The sequence below is a fragment of the Cyprinodon tularosa genome, unplaced genomic scaffold (assembly GCF_016077235.1).
Source record: "Cyprinodon tularosa strain WSP-4 unplaced genomic scaffold, ASM1607723v1 ctg638, whole genome shotgun sequence".
Lineage (NCBI taxonomy): Eukaryota > Metazoa > Chordata > Actinopteri > Cyprinodontiformes > Cyprinodontidae > Cyprinodon > Cyprinodon tularosa.
In genome coordinates this window covers 573376-592500 of record NW_024039383.1, presented here as the reverse complement: position 1 = coordinate 592500, position 19125 = coordinate 573376, and the positions used below count along the sequence as shown (strand labels likewise).

The 19125-nt window shown below is 40.1% G+C and overlaps 2 protein-coding genes across 8 annotated transcripts in view; one reads left to right on the top strand and one right to left on the bottom strand.

Annotated features, from left to right (window-relative positions):
• Positions 1-10647, top strand: part of ppip5k1a (diphosphoinositol pentakisphosphate kinase 1a) — a 45449-nt gene extending 34802 nt beyond the window's left edge. For 3 of the 6 annotated variants that reach the window (XM_038308463.1, XM_038308462.1, XM_038308461.1), the window contains 3 exons: positions 8877-9014; positions 9097-9210; positions 9836-10647. In XM_038308463.1, coding sequence (XP_038164391.1) covers positions 8877-9014; positions 9097-9210; positions 9836-10455 — 872 coding nt within the window. In that variant the 3' untranslated portion in view covers positions 10456-10647. Of the gene's footprint in view, positions 1-5153; positions 5214-5802; positions 5986-8876; positions 9015-9096; positions 9211-9835 lie in introns of all 6 variants that reach the window. The other 3 variants (XM_038308459.1, XM_038308458.1, XM_038308460.1) reach the window with 2 other exon arrangements.
• A 1974-nt stretch (positions 10648-12621) lies between these two features.
• map1aa (microtubule-associated protein 1Aa) overlaps positions 12622-19125 on the bottom strand; it is a 58943-nt gene continuing 52439 nt past the window's right edge. For both annotated transcript variants that reach the window (XM_038308490.1, XM_038308491.1), the window contains one exon: positions 12622-15841. In XM_038308490.1, coding sequence (XP_038164418.1) covers positions 15686-15841 — 156 coding nt within the window. In that variant the 3' untranslated portion in view covers positions 12622-15685. The remainder of the gene's footprint in view (positions 15842-19125) is intronic.

Here is a 19125-nt window from a genome sequence, read left to right as displayed (position 1 = left end):
TCACTTGTTGCATGTAAATAATGGACAGTTGTTTGTAAAATCAGCAATGTTTGTTTGTTTTTTTTCTTAAGGAAAGAGACAAAAAATATAGGTTTCCGTACAGGTTGTTAATAGGGACTTAGGTTTAGGGTAAAGGTATAAGGGTATAAATGAGTCAAAACACATTACTATATTACTATAGTAACATTTGAAATATGTCAACTTTCTGTAATATGTAATTTATTTTTGTTTTTTTTTAAATCCACCTTTGCAGCAGTCCTTCCAGCAATAATGCATTCCGACTTCAATAAGTTAACTCAGCGACTCCTTTATTTTTTCAGGAAAATATTTGTTCTCAAAAATGAAAAATTTTTTACGTATCGCTGGACGATATGGAAAATACTATATCGATACAAAAAAATGCATATTGATCGATATCGATAATTATCTAAAGGTTCCCTTGACACTTACTTCTCAGGTTCCATTCTCTGTCTATGAAAGTTAATTGCGAGGTTGAGGTAAGGCTCGGATGTGTGACTTGACCAGAGGTCAGATGTTGTGGCGTAGTAAGACACAGATTGCCAGTCCTTTTGCACTGATTCTCTGCACTCATTGTACCAATTAGGGAGCGCTGAGTTGGAGAAAAAATTGCGGCCCAGAACTTTGTATTGCGGATCAAGAGTGGTGAGCAGCTGTTTGAAGACAGGTTTTGCAACTGCAGACAGCGGCAGCATATCCATCGCTGTGAAGCATGTTACTGCAGGAGTGATGTCCTCATGCCACTTGGACACTTTAAGAAGCCCAGTTTAGCTTGCTTTGCCTGCTTTGTTTTGGCAGAAGTTCCTAAAGACTTCCTAAAGACAATGTGGAACAGCACAGGGGGCGACAAAGGTCGTTCTCCATTGGGTGTGTGCGGCTGAGATGATCAAACAAGTTGGTTGTGTTACCAGACTTTGTTTTTACCAGCTCCCTGCAAATTTTATAAATCCCTGTGGTTCGGTTTCTCTAACTTGCTGTAACCAATATATTGCCAATCTGGCGAGCTAATAAAACCCTTCTTCGGGACAATTCCCTCCGCCTCTATGGCTGCGACACCTTCACGTGCTCTGTGTTCTGTTTTGAGAAGTTGGCTCTTTGTGAAGGCATGCCTGGGTCCATGATTGCGATTGGTTTGATGAAAGGTTCGTGATTGAGGATAAACAAGAGTCGATCTTGGAAAGGAGTTTTTCCGTTGGCGCAGACTGAAAGAAGAAGCCGGATGTAGAAGCCATTTTCTTTTTGCAACTTTATTAGCCTGACAAGTTAACACTTTTCTCTGATTATACAGTCATATATCTTTATTATTTTTCGATGTTCAGTCAAAACAAACTGCAGGCAGTTACAGGTCTAGCGCCCCTAGTGGCCAAAAGTTAGAGACAATTTTGAGTTTTTACTGAAAAATATCTTTAAAATAGATTTTTTATTTGACCCTTTACAACTAAAACAATGTTTTTAACGGTCAGACAGATGCCTCAGAAGTTTAGTGCCAATGCATCTATATGCCTGTAGCCTAATTTCTTGAATTTATTTTGGGTCAGAAGTTCCCATGCTGAACAGCGGATATGGTGGGGAGTGGTGGCCTAGTGTTTAGGGCATAGAGCTTGGAATCCTGAGGTTTTGAGTTTAAGCCCCATTCCCACGGACTGCCACTCTGGATCCCTGAGCAAAGACCTTTAATCCCACACTGCTCCCGGGCGCAGCACAATGGTGGTCCCCTGCTCCCCAAAGGGAATGGGTTAAATGCAGAGAGTTCATTTCGTTGCTCTGTATTTGAAACAGTGTAAAGACAATAAAAGCTGGGGGGAAAAAAGAAGTCAAGTGCCTCAATGTTGAAGCGGTCAAACATTGGAAACACTCAAATTGTTATATTCAGAATGGATTTTTTGGATATTTAGAACTGCCTGGCATCCAGCTCAGCTCAGATACTAGAGCCAACCATTTGTAAGGTTTGAACACAAAAAAAAGCAAAAACAACAAAAGCAGTGCCAGCCACCAGAACGTGCAGATAAGTACTGCAGTTCTGTGTTTTGGCCACAGGTGGTGGTTTTATTAGAAAACTCCATCATGCCTCTTTAAGACTATTAGTTTATTTTTTGCTGAATACATAAAGGAAATGCTTTCTAGAGGGATTTTTTTACTATTAAATTGTAGTTGTGGATAATTATGTGCATTTAAGAAAAAATCACAATTCTAAAATTGTGTTGGTCATTTTACATTTAAGACAAATCGTGTCTCACAGGTTGCAGAAAGACCCCCTTGTCATGTACTATGACTTTAAGAAAAACACCCAAAACATACAGTTGTGCTTGATGGTTTGCATACATTTCCAATAAAGACAGAAAAAAATAATCTGCCACTTAAATAATTTGAAATTGACAATAGCAATAATAAGTCAAAATGATTTAAAAAATGGAAATCATGACATTGGTTTTGAGTGTGTATGCATGAATGAATGCCTGATGGGGCTCCTGAACAACACTTTCTGGCAATCACAGATGTCTGACTGAACATTTTGTGATTATTACAGAAAAATGACAGATTTCATAGTTCACTGTTCATGAACAAGGTACTTTAACTTGTCTTTGGACAGTTTAATAAAATATTTAATTTCACTTAATGTTAATGTGATAAGTTAGTATTTTTTATTATTACTTTTTTCAGTTTTGTGTTATTTTAATTGATAGTATGAATTAATATTTTTTTTTTTATGGATGGGTAGGTAAACTTTCAAGCACATCTGTAAAACAATATACAGCAGTGTTCATCATGATAGTGTTAGCTATCAGCAATCAGTAGACATATACATTGTTGAAAGCATAAACAATAATGAATATCGTAGCCATTACATAGTATATAAACTCAGTAATTATGATCAGTTTTAGTAAGGCCATGTAAGACCTGCCGAATTGGCAGGTCTTGCATCTCCTTGCATCAAACACCTGATCTTGGACTTTACCTCTTTTCAAAGTTCTGGTAGGGATCACTGACTGGTAGGGATCACTGACTTGTTTGCCTCCATTTTCTTAGACATAATATATGTCTAATGCTCCTTGTTTCTTTATTGCACCACACATGATATCGCGATATCTGTCTCTCTATGCTGTTTATAGTTAATACAAAAGGTATTTGCTCACTAACAGATTGAGAAAAAACTAAGTCTAAGGCACATAAATGAAATAAAATTATCTGCCAGGTAACAATTCATCTGAAGACCTTTGTATGCAACCAGGATGAACTACTGGTTTAAAAAAAATCGTAATGTCATAGTGTATGAAAAGACTTTTATAAGAAAACCAACTGTTTGCAGTCTCATGTATTATTGTGATCTTAATCGTTGAGGAATTCCATCATTTGATTAACGGTAAAACTGTTTAATATGTTGACTTCTTTGTTAGCTTCATTCTTCATGTAAAGGACTTATATTCATTGGCTAGCTAATCTCTTGAAAAATGTACTAATCAATAAATGATTGATTCAATTAGACCTTTTCAACAAACATACACTTATTGGGCATTTTTTATAGAAAAATTGCTATATAGCAAACATTCAGTTCAACCATTGACTGAGCTTTACTTTTTTAATATATAAAAGCTATTTCTTAGGTACACTATATATATTATATTCTATTCCATGTGAATCCCAGATTGTCCATTCTTCTTTTCCTTTTCTTGAAAAATGAGGCTGGGAAAGCAGAATAAAGCGTTAGCCTCACTGCATTTAGTTAGTCAAACCTTGTAGCTAAACCCAGATTGCACCGTCTCCATCTGTCTTGGGACTGCTGATTAATTTTGATGTACGGCTGGTCACATCCAAACGGTTTCACCTCCAGGTTTGCTTTAAAGGATTTCACTTCCGCAACTCGATCTATTAATCGGCCTCACTACGACTTTGACAACAGTATCTGCTAGCTCAGGGCACAGTTATCCTGCTCCCCGAGCTGTCCTGTCCTTTTGCGTTGCAGAGGAGCCACTGCACATGTACAACTTTTAACGAGAGTCTACGGCTAAAGATTCTTCCGCCCTAGGGCGTAAATACGTCACCAATCAGAAGAAAAACAAAACCTGAAAATGTCTGTCCAACCTGATGCCCTCAGCCCGCAGTGCAGCATTGTTCATTCTAACCAGGGGTCTCCAAAGGCCAGTCCTCAGAAGCCATTGCCCCATAACATTTCAATGAATCCCTACTAAGCCACACCTAAATTAAATGACAGGATGACCTCTTCAGTGCGTCACCAAACTTTGCAGAGACCTAGTAACAAGTCGGCCATTTTATTCAGGTGTGTGGAAATAGAAATGCATTGAAAAGTTGCAAGATTGGTGTTTGAAACCCCTGACCTAAACCTTTGACACACTGATCCTCATGGAAGAAGTTTCCCTGGTCTCAGTTGGCTTCACTTTGACCAGTAAATTCAGTAGTAGTTTTTTTTTTTGTTCGTTTGTTTAAAACCAATGTGTAACTAAGAGCGAAAACTTTATTACACATCTTAACATTTAAAAAATGTCACTGGTTTCTTGATTTGCCTCAACCAAACATCTTAGACTAATGCACGGGAACCCTGTGTAACATCCTACATACATCACATCTTCTACCATTACCTGATTATTCATTGTTGCGTAATGTGTTTGTGTGTGTCTGCACACAGTACTTGAATTGAAATCCCACTTGTTGTCATGGCTTTAGGCATTTCAGAGGATTTAACCCTTCTCCTCTGGTCTTGTGAGCTCAGCTTAACGTCATCAGTTGTCTTAAACCTCTGGTCCTATTTGGATTGGTTGGTTCCTTTAGTCGGAATCAGTAGTTTTCATCCAGGAGAAGGGTTAAATTTAATTCCTTGTCCTGTCAAACCATGATCAGTTTTCTGCTCTCTTTATGCTTCTCATTTTGTTACACATGTTGCTGTGAAACACCATATTTCTAGGACAAAACAGCATAAATATTTTCAGTTACTCATGTCTAATGTGGTTGTTTCCTGGGTGATGGGACGGGGAGGGCCTTTATTTAAGTACCTGGGGATTATTTTGTATAAAGGGAAGAGGTTTTATAAGCATGAGCAGGGTTATTAAGCGGCCTGTGCAGGTAACCCTGAAAATTTCCAGGTTGTTATCCTGTTATTACTGACGTATCATTCACCGCAGGGACACAGGATGACTCGTCCACCATTGCATCGTCTTCGTCTCGCTTGTGCACTTCGTCAGGTACACCCATGATTGGGTTTGCTGGTTTGTGCTGGTATTAACATTCTCAGTAGCCGTATTTTATTAACAAGGTGGCATCAGGCAGTTTAGAAACAATCAATCTGCACGTTTGTAATAACCCTGGGAAGTTTGGGCTTCACTGATTAGGCGGCTGCAGGTGCCTTGTCTCTCGCTCCCTCGTGGTTTTTGCTTCTCATTGGGTCGCTCTTATTCTTAGTTGTGCCTTTTTGTTCAGAGGCTGCAGAGGAGCGATGTGTTGGTCTTGTTTTCTGTGCCTTGCTTTCAGCTTTACTTAATGCTGGAAACTCTTGGATGATTTGCTGCTTTCTCTGATCGTTGGCTGTTGACAGCTTCTGCCTTTAATGATAGCACACCCCTCACACACATGGTGCACTATACGTCTCCTTCCTCCTGTCTGTCTAAACCTGCTTTCCTCTCAAAGCTCTTGTTCCCCTTCTCATCTGTGTTGTACTCCAGACCTCTTCTCTCTCTCCCTGAGCATCAAACCTTTTGTATCTTGTCTTCTGTACTCCTCCCCACCCCCACTGGTCCACTGCCCTGTCCACTCGCTCTCCCTCTTCTTCCTCAGAGCCCTTGGAGGAACACCATGTGGCCCAGTTGTTGAGGTTTTTATCCACCGACCTCAGCTCAGGCCGCCGCCTGCTCCCTCTGGACCACACGCTGGCCCACCACCTCCACCAGTGCTCCTACCACCTCCGCCTCTTCCGAAACTGGCTCGTCTCCGGCCAGGACCCCCTAGAGTGCCTCCACGGTCAGCCCCTGGCCCCGCCCTCCATACCCCAGCCTCATGCTCAGATTAACCACTGCTCGCGGTTTAGTTGGGACTGTGCCTGCTCTGTGGTTGACTCTCATGCTTTGCCTCCTGATGTTTCTGCATGCCTGCCTGTTTCTGTGGTTATGCAGACTGCAAGCTGTAGTGGTGTGAGCTGTTTGGGACTTCTGATCAAATTCAAGGAAGTCGTCCCTCAACTCTGCCACACAAGTTTTCCCATCCTCTGGATTAGACATTTTCTTTCTTCCTTTTCCTGTAAAATTACAGATTATGTTACAGTGGTGTCAAAAATTTAGAAATATAAATTATTTAACATGACAGGAAAGCGTTACAACATTAAACTCAGTTCATTTATAAACATTTTCCAACTGAAAGTTTTAAAAATAAAAAATTTAAATTTTCGGCCCAACCAAGACTTTTGAAAATAAGATATTCTAATTGCAGAATATATCAGTTATCTCTGTATCACTCCTTTAATTCATATCTTTTTATACGTTTTTTTTTTCTGGGTGAACCTAACTGATACTTTTTAAGGCCTTCTGAAATTTTGCCTGACTTTAACCGTTTCCTTCACTGATTTCTGTTCCAGTAGCAGACTGGTTTCAGAATATCTGGTGCTTTGTTAATCCATGTAACTGTGGTAAAAGAGGCATTTAAAAATACAGAGCCTTCCACGCCCTGTTGATTATTTCCACGTCTTAAAATCAGAAAACAGGAACATAAAAGTTAAGGAAGATGGAATTAATACAGATAATAGTGGAATATGGATTTCCTTGTTTTTTTAACAGACTTTAGAGGTTTAGTGTATATTTTACTGCCCATGAAAAAAAACTCTAGTGAACCATCTGCCTCCATAAATCAGCTTAACCCCCATATTCCACATACTCCGTCAGTGCTCCGTTCTGCCCTGCTCATGTACTTCGTACAGAGTAATTGTCTGTCATGTTAATCAATGGGAACTGTTCCACATTCACCGCTACTGTTCTGCACATACTTCCACGTACGTCTTCTCCGTCTGTCTATGTCAAAATACGGAGCCCAGCTATTTTTTGCTCGACTCCGGCCAGGTCAAGATCCGCAATAACAACCGCACCAAACAAGAAAAAGAACAGCGAGAATATCCGGCTTGTCAAATCAAAATATAGTAACAATAGATTGCAATAGAATAATATTATTGTGCATGCTGTCCCCGAGTTCCAAGGAAGTTTGAGTGAAGAAAGACGAGAGGAACAGCGGAGGCTGTAGGCTTTGCACAGACGGTCTAGAACGGAGCGGGGGCGCTGACAGAGGATATGGGATTTCGGGGTAACAGTTAGCAGCGTTCATCTTTAAAATGAACACTGCTAACCTTCATTTAGCACCGTTCTAAATGAACACAAACCAAATTCTTTGAAAGTCTCTCAGAGCTCTGTTTTTTCAAAGTAATTTCTTTCTGATGGTCGTTTGATATCACTGTAAGTATTAGTTCCTCTGTTCCAACGTGGCCATATACCAAAAGGTTAGACGGGGATGAATACTATTATAAACCTTTAGAAGAAACTTCTCCAAAGTCATAAAGCAGGATAAATTCAGATGTTCCTCGTGGTTTGTTTGGATTTAACATCACGAAAAAATGTTAGATCTTCACTAGAACCCGTTTGTTCTTATGGAAAAACTAGTTGAATCGCAGCTAACACGTTTATCCTCATCTACATTACACACATTGTTTATTTAGTTGTCTGACCTTTTATGCAAAGAAGTGATTTTTTTTAGAAGTTACTTTTTTATCCAGAAGTCTAAAGATATGCAAACTAGCAGTATTGGCCAATCTTATAGTAGCTACCAACAAAATGAGCAACCTTCAGGTTGAGACAAGGATTAGGAACTTTGTATCTGCTAGTGTCCTAATCATTGCATTCAACCTTGGATCAGATCAGATCTGATCTAAAACCGGTCTGTTTCTAATTTTAGCTGTAATTTTATTTTGAGTATACATTTTTTTCATATGAGCCTTTATATACTGAGTTTATCTTCCTCATAATATTAGATTAGCTTTAGATTTATATGTATCAAAAAGACAAGATGAAGTGCAGAGATCATCTTGTCCAGAAGCACAAACTACATTGTATCCTACAGCAGCAGGTGGTAATATATGGATGTTTACGTGCTTGAACGACCGAACATGCTGCTGCTGGACAGTTTGTCTGAGCCCCTCCTGTTTTCATACTGTTGCTCTTTCCAGATTCAGAAAGGAACATGCTCAGTAGAGTTTTACCCAACATGACCACAGCTGCTCTGAATGCCAGTCGCTCTTCTTTCCTGACCCTAACCAGCATGTGTCTCCTGCTTGTTTGCTGTCTTTGTGGCGAACACTCGCACAGTTAAAAGCACAATTCCCTTCAGGTTGTTCAGGCTGTGGTTTGAGGAACGGCTCTGGTTAAATGCAGCTTGGTTGTGAACTAACCGGCTTGGAGAGCGTGTTGTTGGAGGAGCTTTGACTGCTCGGGGCTGCTTTTCCGGCTGCAGTATCAGAGTTAAGGGATTGATTGAAAAAGCAGATGTTTGTTTTTTTTTATTTTTCTTTCTTTTATTTTTGGGAGATCTGCTTGCTTTTGCAAATAGATTGAGACATCTTTGTTGTGGTGTCCATCTTTCTGGGCGTTCAGCATGGTTTTTGCAACTTGCCTGTGTGCAAATAAACAGAACAGGATGGCAGGAGATCGCAGAGGGTTAGAGTGCGTCCTGAAACAGCAGCAGATTTTCAAAGCACCGTTTGGAAGGGGTGGGAGGGCGGGACTGTTGGACTTGTTGGTGATGGGTGTCACCTTTTTGCCTGAAGTTAGGATTTCCGCTAATGTGCCTGCGGGCTTCATGTGTCTCCTCTGCCACAGGTTTTGAAGGCTGCTCTATGGTGCCCTCCATCTATCCTCTGGAAACGCTGCACAACTCGCTGTCTCTCAAACAGGTTAACGAGTTCCTCACCAGCGTTTGCGAGAGCGCCGGGGATCCACACACCAGAACCTCCAGAGGTAAGAAACCTCATGATTGTTTGCTCAGAGAGTAAAGGTTTCTTTGTAAAGTTACATTTCCCGTCCTTCTGTCTCTCTGCAGCTCTGTCAGCCATGTTGGGTGCACACAATCAGCCATCAGTGGACTCTTACATTCCTCAGAGGGTCCTCTCTTCCTCCATGTCCCTCCGATCTCGCTCTGACAGACCTCCTTGGTGTGAGTATTGCAGGGTCCTTCCTCAAGGTGTTATTTTTTTAACGTCATTGTATTAAGCTGCAATCTAATTTAGATTTTATTTTATAAAAACTCATTGCTTAGATGGTTGTAGCCTGTTTCTTTTCCTGTTAAATCTTTGACCCAGGAAAACCTGCCATGTGCCATAAAAGTGCTTCATATGGTGATGTCAATTTCACTTTCCATATATGACTAAACTCTTACAGGGGATCCAGAAAATTTAACTGTGATTCACTTTTTTCCACATTTTCTTCTTGCAGCCTTTTTTCTAAAGTTTATAAAATTCTCTTCTTTCCTAAAAATTCCTCAATTTGGAATAAGGCTATAACCTAACAAATAAATCACTGTGGGGAAAAAAAGCAGCATAGATAGTTACTTTATTTTTCCCTGATAGTGGATATTCACCTGCCTGATAGCAATGATAAAAACATATAGAATAGGATATCTTATTCTGGCCAACCTCTACTGTGCATATATCTACATTTCACAGAAGTTAAAGTATCTCTAAAAGGAGAATTAGAAAATGTCAAAGTTTTGTTTATGATTCAACCAGAACTAGAGGCGTTTAAACTGCTTTTCTTTCTTCATTTATTTTCTGTCCCCACAGACAGCAGCGGTCCATCCAGCACGGTTTCCAGCGCTGGACCATCCTCCCCCACCACAGCTGATACTTCACCACGGTTCAGCTTTAGCGAAAAGGTGTCCCTCACCCCTCAGAGCAGTGAGGAAACCCATTCCTCTCAGAATGTTTCCACCCTGCCAACAGCTACAATCGACACATCATCCACTGGTTTAACCCCCACCGAAGTCCCCCTGACTCCAAACAATTCCCCAGAGGAAGACGCTGAAACCGGTGGTGGTTCTGAAAAGCAGCCTGACAATCCTGGACACCCTGTGGACAGCCAGGAGGTTTCTTTCATCCCTTTAGACCCATCTAGTGGTCTGATCTTAGATCCAGCCCAGAGACCTCCCTGCATGGCTTTAGCAGAGCTCAATCTGGGTCGGATGGAGGGTTACTGCCTCCCTGGGTCTTTGCCGGTGCTCCTGGAGCTCAGGGAGAGCAGCAGTGAGGCTGGGTCCAGCTCCCAGACGCCTCAATCCCAGGAGGGGCCAGACGAGTTCTTTGACACACAGGAGTCCATGGAGCTGTGGACAGACAGTCCAGAACACGTCCCCCACCCAGAGGCACCTCAGGACACAGAAGCTGTTCAGCCAGCAGAGCCCTGAACAGCTGCTTCCTTCATCTCCTCTGCAGCAGAGCTGAAACGGGACAGTTTAGATTAATTTGTTACACCGTAGAGCCTCAACTGACTGATCCTAAGTCAGTATCTGACTTTCGTTTCAACCCATCTGTTACAGATTTATTTATTTTTTTCAAAGCCCTCTGATCATTTTGGTGTCTGTAGGGTGAAAAAAAAACTTAACTGAGGAGGAAAGTAGTAAAGGTGATGGAAAAATCTTGAAAAACTAAAAGTGATTTTAAAAACCGCAGAGAACTGGGAGAATGTAAGATTTGTCATATTTTCATTTGTTTTTAACATGTGCTGTAGAGATGCAGATTGAAGCAGCTTTACCTTGTTTGTTATGAGCTGAGCATATTCCTGTGCTGTCTTGTCTTCTAGAGCCACAGCGATGATGTTTAACCCTTAAGAGCGCCAGCTGTTACGTTGTCTGTAACATTCATTATATGTTTCTCTGGTTTCAGGGCAGCTCTGCTTGTTTCTGACTGAGTTTTTTTTATGTGGATGGTGGTTCAGCTGCTATTGGTTGCAGAGTTTCTGAGAATGTTTATCTTAAAATAAAAAGCCCATACATTAGGAGTCAAATCCTCATCAGTGTCAATGTTCAGTCTTAAGGTCAGACGTGTGTGTGCTGATGATCGCCAAAGTCCTTAATCCTTCAGTGAAGATTTAATTTACGCAGAAAGATTTATTTTAGAAGAGGATTTTAAAAAGTAAAATCTGTATTTTAAAAAACCTGCATATTAGATATTTAACTATATTGTCTATTCATAGTTTCATGCTGTATGCTGCTTTGAGGATGTGTATTTTTTTGCTAAAAACACATTTAAGTCTAATTTCATCACAGAACACAAAGGAGGGCATTTTACATTCAATGTGCTTTTTATTTTGCGGAGCAGTTTTGTAGCACATATCTGCATGAGGAAGCACCTATGCTTCAGAAGCTATTTAAGTGGATCCCACACTGTGCTATCAAGGTACATTTTGATAACCTATAGAAAAGAAATGCAAACTGAGTCTGTGACCTTACTTGACTGTGTACAGATAAAAAAGGCACCAGTATGATTGTGAGTAAGCTTTTTGGTCAATTTACTCAAATAAACCATCAGACTTGTCTTCAATTGCAATTGTGCTGTTATTTTATGGATTTTATGTTATAGTATTTATTACAGTTTTAAACTATTCCTGTCCACTCCTCTCATGAATCTAGCAAATATGATCCTGTACTAATTAAAAAAGTGAGACACAAGGTAATTAGAATCTGATATTGGTGGATTTACTTTTTAACAAAACTTGTTTGTTGGGAAAAACTATCTGATGTGGGAAAAATGAAGTAATAGTTTCAGAAAAAGCACTGTCAGATATGGTATTAACAGTCAAAGTTACCTAATTTTTTCCAATATGATTTTAAAAAGATTCATCAGCTCATTAAACAACTTTAAGTTGCAATATTTAACCCTCCCTGTGAGGATTTTACTCATTAAACTGAAACACTGGTGCTTCATGATTCAACTGACAGTGATTGGAAACCTTTGCTCTGATTTAAGTGTGATTGTTATCTGCTGCATTACTTAAACATTTTTCTTTTTCAGTATATATAGTTTCTGTAACTTCTGTAGTATATACATTTAGAAAATTATTCTTTATTCAGCTTTTGTTTCACATGTATGCGATTATTTTATCCAGTATTTGTCTTTGGTGATAATGAGGTTTGTAGCATTGTTAGCTCCGCTGAAAAGATTTCCCCACAATGCACTATTCTTCCATTGTGTACAGATATGTTTATAATAACTATTGCATAATCTTTTATTTGGCCGTTTCTTTATTAAACAGAAAGTTTGTTGCATAGTTAGTGTTGTTAGCACATTACACAAAGGCTGAGAAAGGCTATTTCTTTTTGCAAAGTAAAAAGATAAATAAGTAAAATAAATACCTTTAAACATTTATTATGTAATACGGTATACAAGGTCATAAAGTACCTTTTATGGATTTGAATGAAAGATTCATAGCAAATAATAATGATCGGTTAATAAAAAATGACTAAATATCTCACTCTGATTAAACCATTAGTCTTAGGTTTTGCAACCTTGTTGGTGAAAGGAAAAGAAAAAATAAAGTTGCAGTCATACAAAACGGAAAGAAGGGGGAGACATTTTTTCAGTAAATGACTTTTTTATTGGTCTTGAACACACCTTTTCCCTTCCAACAATAAATCTTACTTATATTTCACCTTTATAAGCATTTAGATAGAGATAAAGAGAATATTGCACTTAAATTAAGAGATGACAGAAGAACTATGAAGCAGGAAGGAGTGAGAAAAATGGCTTTCTTTGTCACACAGCAAAGCCAGGTTACATGTGCGTCCTCCAAACTCAACAGTTTTAGCTTCTCAAAACCACATCGTTTGACGTAGCATTTCAATAACAAGTCAGTTTCATGTCAATACAGGTGAACTCAAAAAGTACGCATGCACGAACAAGCTGGGGTCGATCCAAAAAAAGCTGTTATTTCAGGTTTTTAAACGCAACAGTCAGCTGAGTGTGTGTACTGTATGGTTGCCGATAGATGTGAATAACAGAAATGTGTCATCATGAGTATAGAAAGCACCTCATGTCTGGCAGTTTGTGCTTTAAGTGAGTTTTTTTGTTTTCTACAATATCTAAGGAACGTAGACTGACCAGGCGGTACAGCTAACACTGACCCTGTTTATCTGAGCAGAATTATAAATCTTAATACCAATTTCAGTGCAGTGTAGGCCTACGGATGGAAATGACGTGTTCCAAGGCAATCAGCGTGTCATGTGATGCATGGTACCCAAGGCAACCAGGAGATCCAAATCCTCAGCGGAGGATGTAAAGGTATGATCTGCATCTTTACATTCATGCCAATCAGGTTTTTGCACCCCAAGCAAGCTGCATTTTTAAAGAGTGCCCTCTTTCTCTGCATGCAGCTTTTGAACATGCATCTGTATATGAGCTGAAATGGCTGCAGTTGAAACAGCAACAGCCGCAAAAACAATAGATTTGTTGGTCCTTTGATTTGTTAGATTGTAGGTTGATCGTAGGATTCCTCTGATTTATAGAAAGAAGAATTGATTAGGTAAATATGACTTGTAAAGAGGATTGGTGCATGTTTTCAGGTCAAACTTAGGTTGCTAAATCTGAAAAGTCAGAAACTGATTTCAGCTTCGCTCACTGGTAAGCCTTGTGCTTCTATAGTTGGCGCTTTAAAAGAGCCGTATTACACTCGTTTCATACATCTCTGACCCATTCTCAACAACAGATGAGAAGCAGCAGAGTAGGGCTTGATGAGCCTCTACAAACCAATGGTTAATGTAGTTTTTCCCTTCCAGAACAGCAGGACAGAAAGGCACATGTGGGGTGAAAATCTCACATCAGCCAAAACAGCCATCGTCTTCTTTAACACAATCAAAGCTCGCGGCCACATGTCCTTGTTGTAGCGGAGTACATTCTTCATTCTGCAACAGCATTCTCATTGAATGAGGTTTTTCTAATGTGTTATTTCAGAATATTATGATTTTAAAAAAGGGGGTTTTCACTGCTTTCATCTCTCTGCATGATTTCTGCAATAATCTACGAACTGGAAAAGTACATCAAAGACCACAGAGATGGGTATAGGGTGCTCCACTGTAAGAAAAAACAGCCAACAGCAAGGTAGGTCTCACTTGTTTCAGAGAACAGTAGAAATATCAGAAATCAGTACAATACAGGTTTATTAACGTTCCCATTTCTACAACAAATATACTCTAAAAGGAAGGCTGGGATCTACTTTTCTATGCTTTTATATGATACCAGGAGGCCAAAAACTAAACAATATCACGGTTTTAACAGAGCAAACGGCAAAATAAGGACATATTTTATTTTTAAGCTTGATGAATAAGATTCACTGGTTCCTTTTTTTAATCTAATCGCAGTTTTTTCCCCAAAAATTGGGTCTTTATCTTACTTTAGGTGATGGAAATTGGAGGATTTATTTTTTTGTTGGTTATATATTATTGCCCCAATATAAATTTTTGTTTTATTCAGCCAGAAAATGTAAGGTTATGTCACAGCTGCCTTGTTGACGGGAAGCTGAAAGGTTTGAGAACTGCTGATGTCAATAATTTAGAATTGTGTTACTGAGATCACCCAGAGTAAAAAAAAAACAATCTATTATGACTGATAATTGACACAATGGTAAAAGTAACCATATCCCTCAAAGTTTTCCACCTTTGTCACATGCCAACCACAAACTTCAACATATCCATCCATCCATTATCTGACACGCTTGTCCCAATTGGGGTTGCGAGGGGTGCTGTTGCCTATCTCCAGCTGTCTACGGGCGAGAGGCGGGGTACACCCTGGGCAGTTCACCAGTCCATTGCAGGACTTTAACATATTTTATTTGGAATTAATTTATTGGAATAGGAAAACACATTGTGTGTAGTTGTTTAGTTCAAGCTAAATTACATATATACTGCCTTTTCATTTTTTTTTTTTTATAAATTAAATCAGAAACTGGGTATTGCATCAATATTTAGTCTTCTATGCTCAAATACCCCTAAATTAAATCCAGTGCACCCATCTTCAAAAATCACCTAATGGTGGTGGCAGCATAATGCTGTGGGGTGTTTCTCTTCAGTAGAGTGAGGCTGGTCAGAGTTATTAAATAGATTGATGGATTTAAAAACAAGTAAAGGTTCAACTTTAGGCAGGACAACAATAAACAAACAACTGGAGCCACAATTCGAATGATTTAGCTCAAACTATAGTCATGTGATACAATGGCCTAGTTAAAGTTCATACCTAAATCTACTGGCCACACCTTTAAACTGATATTCAAAGACACTTTCTATTCTGTCTCAGTGAGTTTGGGCTATTTTACAGAGAAGATTGGGGGGGGGGAAACACAGGAAGTTTGTGTTTGTAATATGACTAAATGTGAAAAGGTTCAGGGCTACAGCACAGTAAACACAGCAATGATTATTAACTAGCTGCAAAGTACCTATAGGATTAGTGTGGCAATAGCCACACTAAGCTTTAAAAAAACAAAAAACACTGAAAAAAAGTTCCCCAAATCTGTCCCTGCTTTACCAAACAATCTGGGTAGAGCAGAGACACATCAGGTTGCATATCAGGATACAGAAAAAAGATTAATCAGAAAAGATCTACATCAGGGAGGCTAGAAGGATGGGCAGAGGAGAGGTGAAGGAGATCTTAAAACTCAATCTTGCAGGCTGGAAAAGACTCGTCCTGCATGACGACGGTGCTGCTGGAAGCCAGGACCATGATGTTGAGATCCTGTTGCCTCTCGTGAGTCTGCTGGTACCAGTCGCGGGTCACCTCTGTGTCATGGGTGGGGATAAGCGTCACCTGAGAGAGTGACAGGTGAAAAAATGTCATACAATGGGAGGATCGAGGTTACCTGGACAAGCAGAATATCTGAGGCGCCACCTCAGATAATCTGCTTTGTTTTGTAACATCATGCAGAAATCAAACTGAATCATTTCAGACATACAAACCAGAATCTCAGTCTAACTTGTGGCCCAAATGAGATGTTTTCTTGTTAAGATTGGGTTTTAATCTTTTAAAATTAATTTTTATTTTGAACCTTTGAATTGTTTTACCTCTCTCTGTACCGCTTTGGTATAAGTGCATTCAAAATGCCCTGTAAAATGTTTCTCATGTCATTTTATCCTTCTGTTCTATAATAATAATAATTATTATTATTACCACTTCCAAGTAGATTAGGTTTTTAGGAGACTTTGTGCGTTTGTTTGTCTGTCTGTGTACAGGATGACTATAAAAGTGATGGATGTACTTTATTTAAATTTTTATCAGAGATTTGCCCAATGCCAAGAAACAATCCACTAAAGTTTTTAGGATGATCAGCATCATAATCTAGACATAGGATTTTTTTTTAAAGATTCCCTGAAATTGTGAGATAAGGGTATTTAGTGGAACAAGCAGTTCCCCACTAAACTAGAGGGTGGCAGCAGTGACTATCGACAGCCTCAGCATTGGACTTAAAAAGTCCAGAGATATTTTACTGAAGACAAAACCACAAGAAAAGGAATCATTGTCGGTCTGTTAGTAGGACAACTGACAGCTTATGAGTGGATTTTATGGACATTTATAACCAGAGGTGTGCCTTATGCTAAGGAGCAATTCATCATAATGTGGTAATGGTCCAGATCAAGTGTGAGTTTTAGCTATAGGAGTAAAGCCCTATTTGGGGAACAATTTTCTTCCTGGCAGAGGAGAACTTCATCGTTTTTACAGCAACACTAAAACTGCGAGTAACAGATTTACTGTAATCCATTGCTTCTTATTCTTTGCCACCCCCCGCAACACAGCCACTAATAGCTGAAGCATTTTTTATTTTTTTATTTTTTTGCCCATGCAATTTAGCAAAGTCAGACCAATAAAGCCTCTACCAAAGCCTTTACCACTTAAATTAGCGGGTTAATCTGCTAACAATTGGTGTTTGGCTCCCTTGCCACTGGCAAAAAAAGCTGAGTCTAACACTTCACTGGCAAGCTGCGTAGACTCTGGTGAGACCATCACGCAGGTTTAGCGTTGATGGTGACACCAGTGCAACAGAAATCAGGAAACTAAACAATGGAGAGCAACATGTAAGTAAGCAAGGGCATAGTCAGTGTGTGTTATTGCTTTGCTCTTTTATCAGTCCGAATCCCTCTTACCAGTGCTACACCGTTTATCGAATGTAAACAGTTTTTTTGCTTGTTAGATCAGATGCAACTTTCAAGGTGTGTTGACACCCGTATGTTGTGCTAAATGGTATCACATAAATTAGCGGGTCAACCCAGATCTGGAGTCCTTACAGCATGCCAATGAGAGCCGAAGCGATTTTAACACACCCTGCTTGCCAAGTCGTTTGACCCGGGTAGACACGCGTCCATGAACTGTTCCCACTGCCACTAAAAACTGATTGCTGTGGGAAGGCGTTATAACAAATCTCTACTGATTGGAGAGAAGCAGAGATAGGAGATTGATTTAGCTTTGGCTAGAATAACGAATTAACTTCTGTAAATTTGTTTTTATCCAATTCAAGAGCTGTGGGACAACAATGCTTTGATGATAATGATACCATAGTCAGTAACAAAAGCATTCAGTGTCTCCAAACTAGCATTCATGCTGGTAGCATTCTGCCATTTCAAACATTTTTTTCAAGAACGTGAAAAAATAGAAAATTTTTAGAGCCTGCCTCTGAGGTTACAGTATCAGAATTATTATTATTTTTTTTTTTTTCGTTTCAAGTACTGTATCTGCGATTGACTGGCGACCTGTCCAGGATGTACCCCGCCTCTCGCCCGTAGACAGCTGGTGATAGGCACCAGCACCCCCTTGCATCCCCGCTTGGGATAAGCATGAAGATGGATGGATGGATGGATGGATGGATGGATGGATGGTTGGTTGGTTGGTTGGTTGGTTGGTTGGTTGGTTGGTTGGTTAAAGTATGGTGTATGTGCGTCTCGGTCCTCTCAAGCCCCAGGTCGGTGGAGCCAGAAGGCTGTTCACACTGGGCTGGAGGGTTCTTCCTGTTTTTTCATGTTGCTTTATGCATGCTCGACTATTCGCTGTTAGAACATTCTTATCCAGGAGGAGGGAAGTCCTCACAGGTAATGACTCAATGCAATCTGCTTGATCTCATTCAATAGAAATTTCCTAACCAATGAATTTGTTTAAAATTGACTCTGTAAATGCCCTGAGATGACACAAGGTCTCTTTTCATTGTTATGCAGATGACACACAGTTGTACATAAAAATTGACTCCACTTCTCCCACAGTTCTGCCATCTGCTTTTCACTGCTGCCTGGGGGAGATACAGACATGGATGGCTGAAAACTTTCTACAGCTCAACAGCAACAAAACAGAAGCCATTCTCATTGGCACCCCACACCAAACCAAGTCCTTCTCCCTAAACAGTCTCCCTATCTTCGGTCAAAACATCCCTCTGTCCTCATCTGTTACAAACCTTGGTGTCAAATTGGATCCACATCTCACGTTCGACTCCCACATATGTCACCTCTGCAAGGTTTCTTTCCTCCACCTCAGAAACATCGCCAAACTCCGCCCCTCCCTTTCCCAACCCGACGCAGAAAAGTTAATCCATGCCTTTATCTCCTCCAGATTGGACTACTGTAATGCCCTCCTCGTCGGGGTCCCTGGCAAAAGTCTACAAAAGCTGCAGCACATCCAGAACTGTGCTGCCCGGGTCCTGACGAGGAGGCGCAAACACGAACACATCACTCCAGTCCTCAGGTCCCTTCATTGGCTGCCCATCCAACACAGAATACATTACAAACTTTGCCTCCTCACTCACCAGTGCATACATGGAACTGCCCCTGCTTACCTCAAGGAACTCCTCACACCTCACACCGCCTCCAGAACCCTCAGCTCCACCACCTCCACCCACCGACTGCACCAGCCAAGAGTCAAGCTCTGCACAATGGGAGATAGGGCCTTCCAGGCAGTTGCCCCACAACTCTGGAATGGCCTCCCAGAGTCCCTTAGGGTCCCACAGAGTGTGGAGGCGTTCAAGAAAGGCCTCAAGACATTTCTATTTAAAATGGCCTTTGAACATTAGTACTTTATCTGTGTGGTTTTATGGTTATTTTACTGTTTTGTTTTTA